Below are 13,875 nucleotides of genomic sequence, written 5' to 3'. Positions count from 1 at the left end.
TGCATTCTAACTGGGATTTGAGCAATTATTTATGAGATTAATTTTTATACTTTTATTAATTCAAAACTTCGTATATTATTAATCAATCACAAACTATCATTTGTATGACTATAAAATAAAAATACTTAAGTTAATCACTCTCATGATCAACAATTATCAATCATTGACAATGTAAACAATTTTTACACCTTTAGAAAATAAACTAAATTGTTTTAAATTTCACTTTCATATGTTTAAGTCCATAAAACATTATATTTTAATTGATTTCTAAAAATATCTTTTTAATAATCTTGCCAACAATTTTTTTATTCTAAAGAGTAAAATATATACTTAATTTGTCTTTTTCTTGTAAGATGATCTCTTATAAATTTCACCAATATTAAGGGGAAAATATTTAAATTCAATTTGTTAAAAGATATGCTACTTTTACATGATAATTGACATTATATTAGAGAATAATTTTTGTTTTATGATTATAAATTACATTGAGATATTCTTATTTATAAAACTGTTACTATGTGTAGAATTTTGTAAACAATCTTTATATTAAACAACAATTTTTTTTTAAATCTTATAATTAAAGACGACAAGAATAATTAGTTAAGTTTTAAATTATCATAGAAGAAATTAACATTCAAATCATAACAAAATCCTAAAAGTTTTAAAATTATCATAGAAGAAATTAACATTCAAATCAGAACAAAATCCTAAAAATTTTAAAATTGTCATAAAAGTAGTCAGCGTTCAAATCAGAACAAAATTCTAAAAATAACTTGAGTATCAACTTTTATTTGTCATGCATTTTACATTGATAAATTTAATCTTTTATCATTTTTTTTTATAGTTTAATCTTTTATCATTTTTTTCTAGTTTCAAACTAGTTATCGAACATTATAGTTTTTTTACAGTATAGTTTTCTTAAAACCTTGTCTGTTTTACATATTTTTATTTTTACATCTTTTATTTATTCAATAATCATATTCATACCTTGCAACTTTATCTCATTCGCAAAGAGTGTGAAAATATTTATCCATAATTCAATCTTGTATCACTTGTTTTGCAGTCTAACACTACTAAATTTCAGATTAATATGCTTAGTATTAGTACAGTACTTAACTGTTACTGCAGTAAATTTTCAAAAACTTAATTAATATTGAAATTATTTATTCATATTATTATTATTATTATTATTTGACCATATAAAGTTACTATCTTTCACAAAATTAAAATTCTGCCATGTTTTTAATATTTTTTTCAATATATTTTTTCTTTTTGTGCAATGAAAAATTATGAATGGATGGATACCCATTGGCCATTGAACTGCATGGATGGACCACCACTTTGATTGGATCCAGGCTGCAAAGATCTCATCAAACTGCAAAATAGAAGAAAATACCAATTTGTCTAAAACACTAAATGCCTGTCGATTTAAGGAACCGACAGGACCTGTCAAAAGTCTCAAAACCTTGGACCCAAATGTACGGCCCACAAACATACCAAAATCCGGCCACCACAATTCCAGGCCACAGCCACAAAAACTTGCCAACGTTGCATTATCCTCTCACTCCCTGTTCCTGTTCTGTTTCAACCTACTACTCTCTGTTTTACATGGTTAAAAAAGTTTGAAGTTTTTACCATAGAAAAATTCAGCTTAGAATTACGCTCTCCCCCTAAATTTCTGATCACATTTTAAAACTTTTAACATTCTTCGGCCCTAGTAAGTTACCAGCTCCCGACTGAGCTGAAACATCATGCTGAAAGGGGCAACTGGCACCATTCCTGCACCCCCTTTGGCTATTAAAATAAATGCATGGTTTCTTGCTTTTGTGTTTCACTTCTCCTTGATTATTATGTCCCAATTTCATATCTTGGAAGTTACTATGACGGTTACCTATTTGAGAGTCCGGCTTATCTTGTCCATCTGCACCATGTTGCCTAATGAGGTTTTTATAATAGTTGGCATCCTTTACAGCAGATGCTGAACCTGTACTTGTTTGATACGGCTTTGTTCTAGCACTGGTTTGTCCATGGTTGAAAACAGTATGCAGGTTCCCGGTAGGAGGAGGCAATGGAGCTGTGCTTGGTTCACTAGAAGACATGGAAGCAAAAGCAAAAGAGGCGGGTCGCTTCGCCCCAGATGCCCGAAATGAATCTGGCTGAGGCTGGGAATTTAAAGCAGTTGGCATTCCATTTGACATGTGAAAATTATTGTCGACAGGTCTGGGCATATGAGGTGCAGGTGTAGGTGTGGGCACAAAAACTGAGGGGGATACTGGTTGACCAGACACCGTCGGCCTAGAAAATGGAACTGATGCAGTTGCTGACCTGTCATGTGGAGAAGTCACTGTAGAATATGATGGAATTGAAGGAGCAAACAGAGTTGCTGGCTTACCAGATGTAGAATTCAAATATGAAACTGATGGACTTGCAGGATTCAACCCAGAAAAACCCACAGAACTAATGTGTGTATTCCTAGAAGCTGACATGTCAGGTGCAGATGTAAAAAAAGGAGATGATGGAATAGAAGATTTCAATCCAGAAGTGGGTAAAGACACTGCATTTGAGGATGCACCTACATTGGAGGCTTCATTGATCAAATTCTCAATCATTTTTGGGTCACTAAATATTTTAACTAGTAGATCCATATCAATTAAGCCTCCATGCTCATTACTCTTAAGGATGGCTGCCACAGCATCAGAGGCTGCCACTACATCAGCTTCCAAACCAGAAGATACCCCGGCGAAAGGCAATAAACAGGCAGCCGGGGAGACAGTGCCAGAGGTGTTACGGTCTGAATTAATGGAACTTGTTGCTGACATATATTGATGCAAATTCGGAGACTGAACATTGGGGTGAGGGTTCGCTGCTGCATCCGATTCAGGCGAATTAGCCATGGCCTCTTCCTCCTCCTCAATGGGAATGATAGGGATCAAAGGAGTAATGCTACCATCATAATCTTCTTCTTCTACATCCAGAGAAACAGAAGGGCTACATACCCAAACGCCAGCCAACAATGTCACTAACAAGAGAAAATGAAACAACACAAGGCTTTCTAAAGTAATGCAACACTTTACCTAGGAGGAATGGCAGAGAGTCTGGGATAAACTGCTTCAAGGACTCTTATTTCTCTCAGCTTCTGAACATCTTTCTCCCTACTTTGTTCACCAGCTGCAAGTAGCCAACGAGAACTGAAAACAAACTGTATAGAAGAGTAAATAAATCAGCATAGTGACAAAAGAATCTAAAACAATCAGTTAAAGAAAGCAAAGTATGAAACATAATAGTTTGACAAAAAAAAAATCTGAAACAACCAGTTAGAGAAAGCAAACTATGAAACATAATAGATTAACAAAAAATTACAATGTGAAATACATATTTTAATAACATAGAGACTAAATAGCACGCAGTAGAGAATTACCGGTCGAGGGCATTCCCATTTTATCTTTGGAATGTGGGAGAATTCAACCTTTGATTGGTTCAGGAAATGACTACTTTCAAACCCAGGAGGTAAATCAATAGAATCATTAGTACTGGAACTCAACAATGACGACGCCCTTGCTTCAAGATTATCGTGCGATACCAGACCAACTTTTGACGGGAAATCTTCCGACAAGAACAATTTTACCTGTCAGGTCATATAAATCTCTATGAGTGCTAAAAGAGAAAGTGTACATCACAAATAGGTTTGAATATAAGTGTAAAAGACTACTTAAAATACAGTGACAGTAATATTTATACATTACAACTCTATCTATAAATCCTAAGATATGAAATTCATGGCTATCTATAAGCCTCAACACAGGCAACGGACCAAATTAGACACACAATTTTGCACGGAGATATGAAGGGCAGAGGTCCAAATACACATTTTTAAAAGTGTTACTGCTGCAGAAGGTAAGGCAGAGAACAGAGACACATCAGTTGTTGTTGGCAATGTCATGTCATGGGTATTAAAAGAGAAAATAGAAAAGGATGTAAGGAGTTTGGGTTTGGGGGCTTTGTGTTGTTTAAGAGAGAAAGGAGAAAGAATAATAGCAACTCAGGGTATATGTTATGATGCACGTCCCATGACGTATTTGAAACTCCCCAAAACTCCTCCAACTTGTTTCATCACATAATCAGAGTCCCTTTTTTTAAAATACATAAGTTCCATACAGCATTTTGCCTCCCATGACGTATTTGATACTCCCCAAAACTCCAACTTGTGTCAGCACATAATCAGAGACCCTTTTTCAAAAATACATCAGTTACAACTTGCTCGTGAGAACACTCCTGACCCATCCGACACTTTTCTTTACATCTCACGAACATAATTTATGTTGAATGTTTAAACTCGGCTCATTAATTGCAACAAATGCAATTTATATCACTAATTTAACTCCTAATTCCAATTTTCCTACTCATAAATTGCAACATGTGCGATTTATATCACAGTTTCCACCCATATTCAAACTTTCAGCGCTGTTTTCTATCCTCATCGATTCATCGCTAAGATGGATACATAATTCTAATGTTTATGTTCTTTATATATTTCATCATAAATAATGGCATTAACGGAAGATGCACATAACACCAAAACAACCATGTTTTGTGTCAAAACTTAGTATGCATGGGCTTATTTCAGAGTTATGCTTTTTTCCATAACCAGGGAATTTCCCTTTATGCTTTTAGCTAGTTATTTATCAATAACAGAATTAGAACTTGAATGCTAATCCTGATCATTTTTCATGAAAAATGCTTACAATAAAGTTAATACCCAGGATTTCAACAAATTTTCCTAACTGTGAGCAGTGTATACAGATATTAAATCCATCACAAAATTGCCAATACTGGTCTTTCCTCAAATGTGAACATAAACAAATCGAAATTAGCAGTTCAAATAACAACTAATTAATTAGTGTTTCCAGCAGTTCAAATAACAAATAAAAACTCTGCCGAATCATATTCGATACCGATACGCTCCGATATGGCACCGATTAGTATTGAAGGAGTATCCGATTTTTTTGTCAGATTTTCTTTTTAATGACCCTTTATTCCCCTTTTTAAATGACCCTTCGTTTCTAGTCATTCTCTTTAATATCCTAATTAATTCTTTACATATAATTACCATTTTTTAAAATTGGTTTGATTTCCCAACTTCTTTTCATTACTAATATTTAAAATTTCATTCATATTAATTATTACTTATTAATATTATTTATAATAGAATATTTTTATTCAGAATAATACTTTGCTTTTGCCACGTTTCTTTCATTTTCTCCAGACTTAATATTTAATTATAATTTTTATATATGTATGTTAAACGTATCGTATCCAATATTTTTTCATTAGTGATGTATCACCGTATCAGATACGTGTCGTATCCGATACTCATATTGTGACCGTGCTTCATTGGTTTTCGGTAATCCAAGGGCTTGATCAGAAATTGGTTGTGGGTCCCAAAAGATTTTCTGCAATCTAGGATTATATGATTTTCGGTAAACCAAGGGCTTGATGAAAAATTAGTTGTGGGTCCCAACAGATCTTCCGCAATCTAGGATTATATGACTCTCGGCAAACCAAAGGCTTGGTAAGTTGCAGGTCAGGTTTATCCACCCGATAGCTAAAAACCTAAATTTCCGGGTGTACATGGAAACCCTAAGCCCAATTATGAGTATACATTGCCTGCGAGCATCTCAATATGTTCTCTCTTATGCATCTCTTCTTTATTATTAAAAAGATGGTGTTTAGTATGTGCCTATTTAGGGATACAAGGTTGGTATGGTTGTTGTGGTGGAGGAGTTAAACAGCTCAATGATAAGGAGGTCAAAAGTTTGATCCTCACTCTCGGCATATTACTAACATTACTAATTAGTCATTTAAAAAAAAAGTATTTATCTATTTGGAGTTCTTGAGGTGTATTTTATAGTGCTTTAGCTTAAATTAGTTTATGACCTATTGAGTTGTATATGACCTTTAAGGATTTTGGATATAAGTTCCAACTATAGTAAGCATGTATAAACAAATATAGCTATGTCCACACACACATGTGTGTGTCTTTCAAATTTTCTGTAGGGTTGTGATCCATGTTATGATCCCGCGATTTACAATCTCACCCTGTAGGGTATTGTGATCCATTTTATGATCCCGCGATTTACAATTTCACCCTGTAGGGCATTGTGATCCATGTTATGATCCCGCGATTTACAATTTCACTCAGTTCCTTATTCTAAATTAAATCAAGGTTTGGACTTTCATGGATATTAATGGCATGCAATTAATAACCAAACTTAACAAAAATACTCTTAAGCACAAGTATGGTGACAAAATAATCAGATGGAGAAAATAATTCTTGCCCAATTGAGCATAATATAAAAATTTCATTTGAAGTAGCTCATGAAGAAACGCATAATAATATGATACATCCATGAAACTCATGTTAAGTTTTCTGCATGCAAAGCATCATTATCATAAGAGAGTCGTAACCTACAAAGAATTTCCATGAAACTGGTCCACAATGACAATATTGATACAATTCAGCTACTAATCTTAAGTAAAATAACTAACTATTTCAAACAAAAAAATTAGTATATATTTAACTACTACAACTTATCATTCATAACTACTTCACCAAAAATATTTAGTGATAATAAGAATTTCTCCTAATCATTGTTGTTATCCTTCAATTAGGGTCAGCCACACTTTAGTAAAACAGAATTAGACATGTATTGTGTTATTTTCTCTTTAGTTCTACTATTTCCTGGAAACAATTACTATTTCTTTTTACTTGGTCCTTTTTTGTTCTACTTTTACTATTCACTGAACTAGCCTATTGAACACCAACTATAACTTATATAAGGAAAAGGTCTTTGGCATGATATAATGCTTTGAATACGTATCTTTCAATTAATGACACTAACAAGGCAGTTTGATGGATATAATCACTAATAAACATTGTTGCTTTTCTTGTACTTCTTTTTTGTTTGCCTAGACTATACATGACTAGTGTTGTAAGGTTTGTGATATATTTCTAAAATTTGCATTATTTTGTGTGTGCATTTTCTTTTCAGTTTTCCTCCCCATAACAAATTGCATTTATTTTTCACAATACAGCATCAATTCACCGTCATGTCGCTTTTCCCACATGATGTCAACATCTCGAATTGAGCATGGACTCATATGAGTTTTACATTTCTAAGTAGAGAAGTGGAGTTGAATTGCATACAACTCGTTTTTTCTAAAAACTCGGTTTAACTCGTGTATATTCGTTCAAAGTTTCAAACTCGCTCAATATCACACAAGTTTATGCATGAGTGATTAAGTTTGAGAAATTCACAAAATCAGATCCAAAACTTGCTAAATGACAATATTTCACTACAAGGCTTCTACACTTTTGGTCCCAAACCATGTCTTTGTCTATCTATGCACAACACAACAATATGTTTATTATCCCCATAAATAAATAAATATATATATATATATATATATATATATATATATATATATATATATATATATATATTTAATTATTAATATTATTCAATCACAACTAAATCATGTGGGAGCCAATGTCTTCACTTGTTCAATGACTAGTACATGTTTCAAAATAATTCTTTGGAAAAATGGTTGAACTTTGAACTCCATAACTCAGAAGAGTTTAACTCTATTTACAACAATATAGTTGTTTTTAATATTCTCTTTTCAAAAGGGTGCATCAACTCTCAAGTTTGACCGTCAACAAATGCCCTCACTAAAGCCGAAATCCCCGTCCTTCTCGACAAATGCTTCAATTTCTGCCATTTTTAGGGAGATTTCATATCATTCCCGCCACCATAAAGATTTTACGTTTAGGAACGTAGTTATTAGAATTGCAACATTCAAAACTCAAATTGCATACTTCTCCATTCACCATTACTCATTAAAGAAAATGACTTCAATTGGTAACTAAGAAAATAAAAAGTGTCATTAATGACACGTTATCCAATTATTTGATTATTGTATTTTCTTCCAAAATAGGGACTTTACACAATCACTCATTCAAACACATGTTTGCAGGGTGGCAAAAACGAGCCCGGCCCACAGGGCAATGTCTGTTTTACCCGCATTTTATTGCGAGTCAAAGCAAGGTTTTAGGCCCGCACTTTCTACGATGCACGCACAGCCCCGTTTGTTTGCGAGTTTTTGTTGGCGCGTGCATTAAAGTGGGAGGGCATTAATATTTGAAACTTTTAGGCTTTAGGGGTGCAGGGTTTGCCCCGCCTCATTTTTTCACGAGGCAAGCCAAGGATTTAGGCCGGCCCCAATTTTTGTGGGCAATTGTGGGGCGAGACTAAAACCATGGTTCAGTCCGCCCCCTTTTTTTGTGGGCTTTTGTGGAGCGGGTTGCATTTGGTGTTTTTAAATCTTATTATTCGATATGATTTAGAATTCAAAACTAGTCAGGCCACTCGTTGAATCGTGATTTGATGACGATAGTTAGAAACCCTCCATGGCTTCCAAATATTATCCACTTACGTCGTTTTGTCGAATGAGTCAATCCGTCAACAACACTTTAAATCCACCAATTGTAAGGAAAGCAACATACTTTCCACTCAAACGTCGCTTTACGCCTTGGATTGCCCTTTTTATTTTCCAGCCAAACACCAGCGGCAAAAACGTTCTCCACCCAAGGCTACCCTTATTTCCCAAACAAAGTCGGGCTTATGTTCCAAACTCCCGCCGCAAAGTCGGGCTTATGTTCCAAACTCCCGCCACTTTGTTCAGCCACTTCCCATCTCTGTTTTAACATTTCTCAAATCTTTCTCACAGCATTTTTCAAGGCTAAGTACTCCATGTTAAAAAAACTTCCATGCAGCCATGGCACTATCATTGTTGAGTGAACCCTCTTCACAATGCCCAAAAAAAATACAATATACTTTAACCAACTCACATCCAGCAAGTTCTAAAGCTCCGTCGTGTCCACGCGTTCCAGTAATTAAAACTTAAGATTTTATTTGAAGTTATATTTTTTTAAACACCATCTTGAATACTCTTTAATATCCAACTTCAATACTCTTTAAAGATTTTACCATGTTTAAGAAATTTTAAGATATTCTTATCATTACAAATCTCTTAAAAGAACACTCTTCCTTCTTTTATTATTAAAATTGAGGGGACACAACACAATGCATAAAGTTTGCTTCCCTGTTACCGAAGGGTCACAATCACAACTCACAAGTTCCAATCAAGTTTATAGTAACTGATTGGATTCCGCGAAGTACAGGTCCTATTATGATTAAAATTATTTTTGTTTTATCGTATTTTATTATAAATTACACGAAAGCAATGTCCCCTGTTTCTCCAATAGCTGCGAATACATAAAAAGTCAGGGGGAAAAACTGAAAGAAAAAAACTAAAAAGAAATAACAGAAGCATGAAAGCGATTGATTCGCAAAGAACATAGAAACAGAGAAAGTTAATATTAATAATAATCAACAACGACGACAACAAATCGAAAATAGCAAAAATACAAATAGAAATTGCGGTTAAAGAATGAAGAAACGATTACCTGACATAGATTAGCAGCAGAAGCCCACGAAACCCTGTTAGATTTCCTCGTGCGCTTCATATTAAATCCCGGATCGATCGAGTATGGAAGAATGAAGCGAGTCTCAGATTTCTAAAACCAATGAATGAGGGCAAGAAGAGATTATTAATTAATCAAAAAAAAAAGTTGAAAAGAAAAGTAAGAAAAATCGTTACGGCACGAAGCAGAGAGAGAGAGAGGGACTGAAGATGAAGAAAGAAGAGAAAAGGAAAACCCTAGAAAAGTTGAAGAGGGTAACCTTAAAATGTGACGTTGGTGGATACGGAGAAGAAAAAAAAAGGTGAGGTGGTGGTGAGTGTGCAGTGACAGCAGGAAAATGAAGAAAAGGATTGTTTTATGTGTCTGGCTGCGTGCGTCGGTTGGTTGAGATGGGAGTTGTTATTTGGATAGGTTGGGTGGGGTATGGCCCAAACCAATGATATCATTCAAACGACGTCACTTGGGTTGCCAATCGGGGATATCACAGAGATGAGTATGACCCAGGTATTACTATTATTTTACTTTTTTCTGTTTTTTTATTTATTTTTTTTAAATTGACTTGTTTGAATAGATAGTTACATTAAAAAATATTATAAAAATTGATTCGTTGTGTTATTAGTTTTTCTCTACATGAGATTATTGGTAAAATCAATGTTATTAATTACGTTTTAGCGTGTATACAGTATTTCATTAATCGTTTGCATTTAATCACTTTATTATATTTACTTTCTTTAAATTATCATGAGTATTTATTATAGGTTAATATTTAAATTAGAGTATTACTATAAAAAAATAGGCATAATGGGTTGGAAATATTACCTTCGTTAAATCGTTAGGGCTTAATCACTGGTTATATTTACTTTATTACTTTCTTTTTTAGAGTGTTACTATAAAAAATATGGATTGTTTTTGCCGTATAAAAATTTTTTTATTTAAAAAAAAGCACTAAATATCCAAAAGAAAAGAACTACATATGAACGATCTGGGAAGAAATTTTTCCTAATAAATCGGACATAAAGGTCGGATCCACCTCCATAGGACATTTATCATATAAAAAGGTTCTGGTGTCAGGATTATAATTTAGATTGGCTAGCACATCTGCGATTTTGTTAACCTCTGTATAGACATGAAAAACTAATATCTCACTCTCTACTCAATATTTGTTACATATGGTGATTGGTTTGTTCCTAGTGATTGCATCATATATTTCCTTTATAAGATAGATTTTCCTATAAACATTATCATTGGCTAGATGGAGTCCAATTTAGATTGCTTTCAACTCAGTTTCAAGAATTGATGTTATTCTTGTTTTATGGGAAAATCCTCCACACCAAGCACCTGAGTTATCTATAATCAATCGTCTGCATCTTTCTTCTTTGTCTTTCTTTACGGCTTCATCGGTGTTTAGAGTAACCTAATTGTTGTTAGGAAGAGTCTAATTAATAATTTGGATGACTTTCCTCACACGACAAGCCTTTTTTATCAGGGAACAAATATCCTTGAACAAAGTCATTTTTCTATATATGACATTCTTCAAGCTATAAGGTATTATGTAGTATTCATTCCTTATGTTTTCTTAAGTACCAAAGCATGTGGCAAGCTATAGCTCAAGGATTCTTCCAATACTTATCGGTCGTGCTTGAAAGATTAACAAAGATCCAAAGTAAACAAATTTTTTAATTTCAATCTCTTATTAAAATTAATACTTAGTATTTTTAATGATATGAGATTGACCGATTGACTTCACTATATAAATACAAAATAATAACTAATATCATAAATTAAAATCATCATTATTTAACTTTTTTATTTAAAAAATATGTACCATTTTTTTAGGTTAAATATGCACTTATGCACACAGAAACTTATAGATTGGAATATTGTTTATTCCTATCATTTTACAAAGATATCAAAAGCTTTTACCGTTTTAATTTTCTTTGATTTTATGTTATTTCATTTTGATAAATAGAAAAATCTTAAGCATTTTAATTTATTTTATGTCACTTTATTATATATTACTTTTTGTATATATATATATATATATATATATATATATATATATATATATATATATATATATATATATATATATATATATATATATATATATATATATATATATATAAGATTAATTACTATACACTGTTAGTGTAAAAAGTTTTACACTGTCGACTCATCATCATCATCCGTTGTATTACTTTATAGATTTTTAAAATAAAAGTCAAACTTTTTTTAATATCTGACGTCTATAATTAACTGACGGTGTAAAATCTCTCTCTCTCTCTCTCTCTCTCTCTCTCTCTCTCGCTCTCTCTCTCTCTCCTCTCTCTCTCTCTCTCTCTCTCTCTCTCTCTCTCTCGCTCTCTCTCTCTCTCTCTCTCTCTCTCTCTCTCTCTCTCTCTCTCTCTCTCTCTCTCTCTCTCTCTCTCTCTCTCTCTCTCTCTCTCTCTCTCTCTCTCTCTCTCTCTCTCTCTCTCTCTCTCTCTCTCTCTCTCTCTCTCTCTCTCTCTCTCTCTCTCTCTCTCTCTCTCTCTCTCTCTCTCTCTCTCTCTATATATATATATATATATATATATATATATATATATATATATATATATATATATATATATATATATATATATATATATATATATATATATATATAAATTAATTTATAAAAAAATTAATGTGAGAAATATTTATTTATTAACATTTTTAATACCATTAAATTTAAAATAAAAGTATTTAAAATATATTCACTATAATTTTTACATATTACTTTTTAAGAAACGATATAGTAAAAAAATAGTTGGATCAAAGTATAAGGGATAAATGTTGGCTACTAAATAATGAGTTAAAATTATATTACGTAGAACTTTTTATATCTCTTTAATATTATTTTATGGAAACAATTCATTAAACAAATGGTTGAAATATATAATTCATTCACGAAACAAATGTTTTTTATTAATCATTTAATTAAAATAATTTTTTTTATATTTTATAAATAAATAAATAATAATAATATATGAATTTTAAATTTTATCTCACACATTATTATTTTGGAAATAAATCATTAGAAATTCATAGTATAGTAAAAAAATATGCAGTGATCAAATATTTGTCACTAAAAATTAGTTCTCGAAATCAAATGAAAAAAACTATATATGAAACAAATATTTATCACAGATGCGTAGAAAAGTGTGATACAAATATTTGTTATTGATAAATATATATAAAAAATATTGGACAAAAACTTTTTTATGGCTAAATATAAAAGAAAATTGTTACAAATATTTATCATATATAATAGTGGGATATGTAGACCTCCTAATAAGGACATATAATGTGGCGTTTAAATAAACTTTGGGCTTAGGCTTTTGAAAAATACATATTTGTGAGCATGACTTAGTAGACAACTTTTTTCATATTCTACAAGGAGACATTCATTCGCCTGATAGCGATGCTGGCAATTAAGAAAAGATGGAATTTACTCAATTGCATCATCGTATATAGCTTCATCATTGAGGATAAAATCCACTCTAATATCCCCTTAAATAGAAAGTGGGAATAGGCCTTATCTTTTATCTGGGTTAGTTGAGTTTATTCTAAGATGATTGTCTTCTCTCGACAGTTGTTTCGGGATAAATTCTCATTTAGAGAAAATTTAAAAAATATAGGGATCTCTTAAATATTATAGGATTATCTTGTATTCTTTGTGTGGTGATCCATAATAAGATTCTCATTTATTTTTCTATTGTTATCAATAAGGATATATTGTATCCTTTTGAGTCATTTAGTAATTTAGGAGTCTCGATTAAGATAAAAAGGAGTCTTTTAATGGTTTGTCTTGTTGTGGTTTGGATTATCTAGAAGTCTCTGAATGATATGATTTTTTAGGTAAAGTTTTTAACATTAAGGACTTAAGGGTCATGAGCATCGCTTTAGTGTAAAAATGGTATATGGGAAAATATTTGAATTACTATTGCTCTTTCTCTGATTAATTAGAGAACCATACCTTGAATAGTGTGGACTATACTTATTTTTCTTGTGGCAATAATCTTTTTATGCAGAGTATCCTTCTTTTTCTTGTGAAGATTTGTGTTCTGATAGCTTATATTCATTGATGTTTGGCTCTTGATATGGTATTCTTTAAAAGTAGAAATCTTTGTTGATATATTTGTCGGCTGATGTGATTTTAAGGGGTCTTGTTGTCCTATATGAATTTTTTTAGCCTTACTTTTTTCTTTTGATGTAGTTTTTGTTTGGTATTTTTCTTATACCTCTTGTGTCAGAGTTTTGTGTTTGTATGGTTTTTTCTACATTATGGATTGTAATACTTCTTTCTT

At 32.1% G+C, this 13,875-nt stretch overlaps 1 protein-coding gene across 1 annotated transcript; it reads right to left on the bottom strand.

Annotated features, from left to right (window-relative positions):
* Window positions 1-1,287: 1,287 nt before the first annotated feature.
* On the bottom strand, window positions 1,288-9,980 carry LOC127074657 (zinc finger CCCH domain-containing protein 6). The gene is made up of 5 exons (XM_051015998.1): window positions 9,804-9,980; window positions 9,527-9,637; window positions 3,419-3,625; window positions 3,075-3,199; window positions 1,288-2,988 (listed from the first exon to the last, which is right to left on the bottom strand). The coding sequence occupies exons 2-5, from the start codon at window positions 9,584-9,586 to the stop codon at window positions 1,683-1,685; spliced, it is 1,698 nt and encodes a 565-aa protein (XP_050871955.1). The 5' UTR covers window positions 9,587-9,637; window positions 9,804-9,980; the 3' UTR covers window positions 1,288-1,682.
* Window positions 9,981-13,875: the final 3,895 nt, after the last annotated feature.

The sequence above is a fragment of the Lathyrus oleraceus genome, chromosome 4, assembly GCF_024323335.1.
Source record: "Lathyrus oleraceus cultivar Zhongwan6 chromosome 4, CAAS_Psat_ZW6_1.0, whole genome shotgun sequence".
Classification (NCBI taxonomy): Eukaryota; Viridiplantae; Streptophyta; class Magnoliopsida; order Fabales; family Fabaceae; genus Lathyrus; species Lathyrus oleraceus.
The sequence above is the reverse complement of the archived record's forward strand: the minus strand, read 5'-3'. Positions and strand labels throughout refer to the sequence as shown.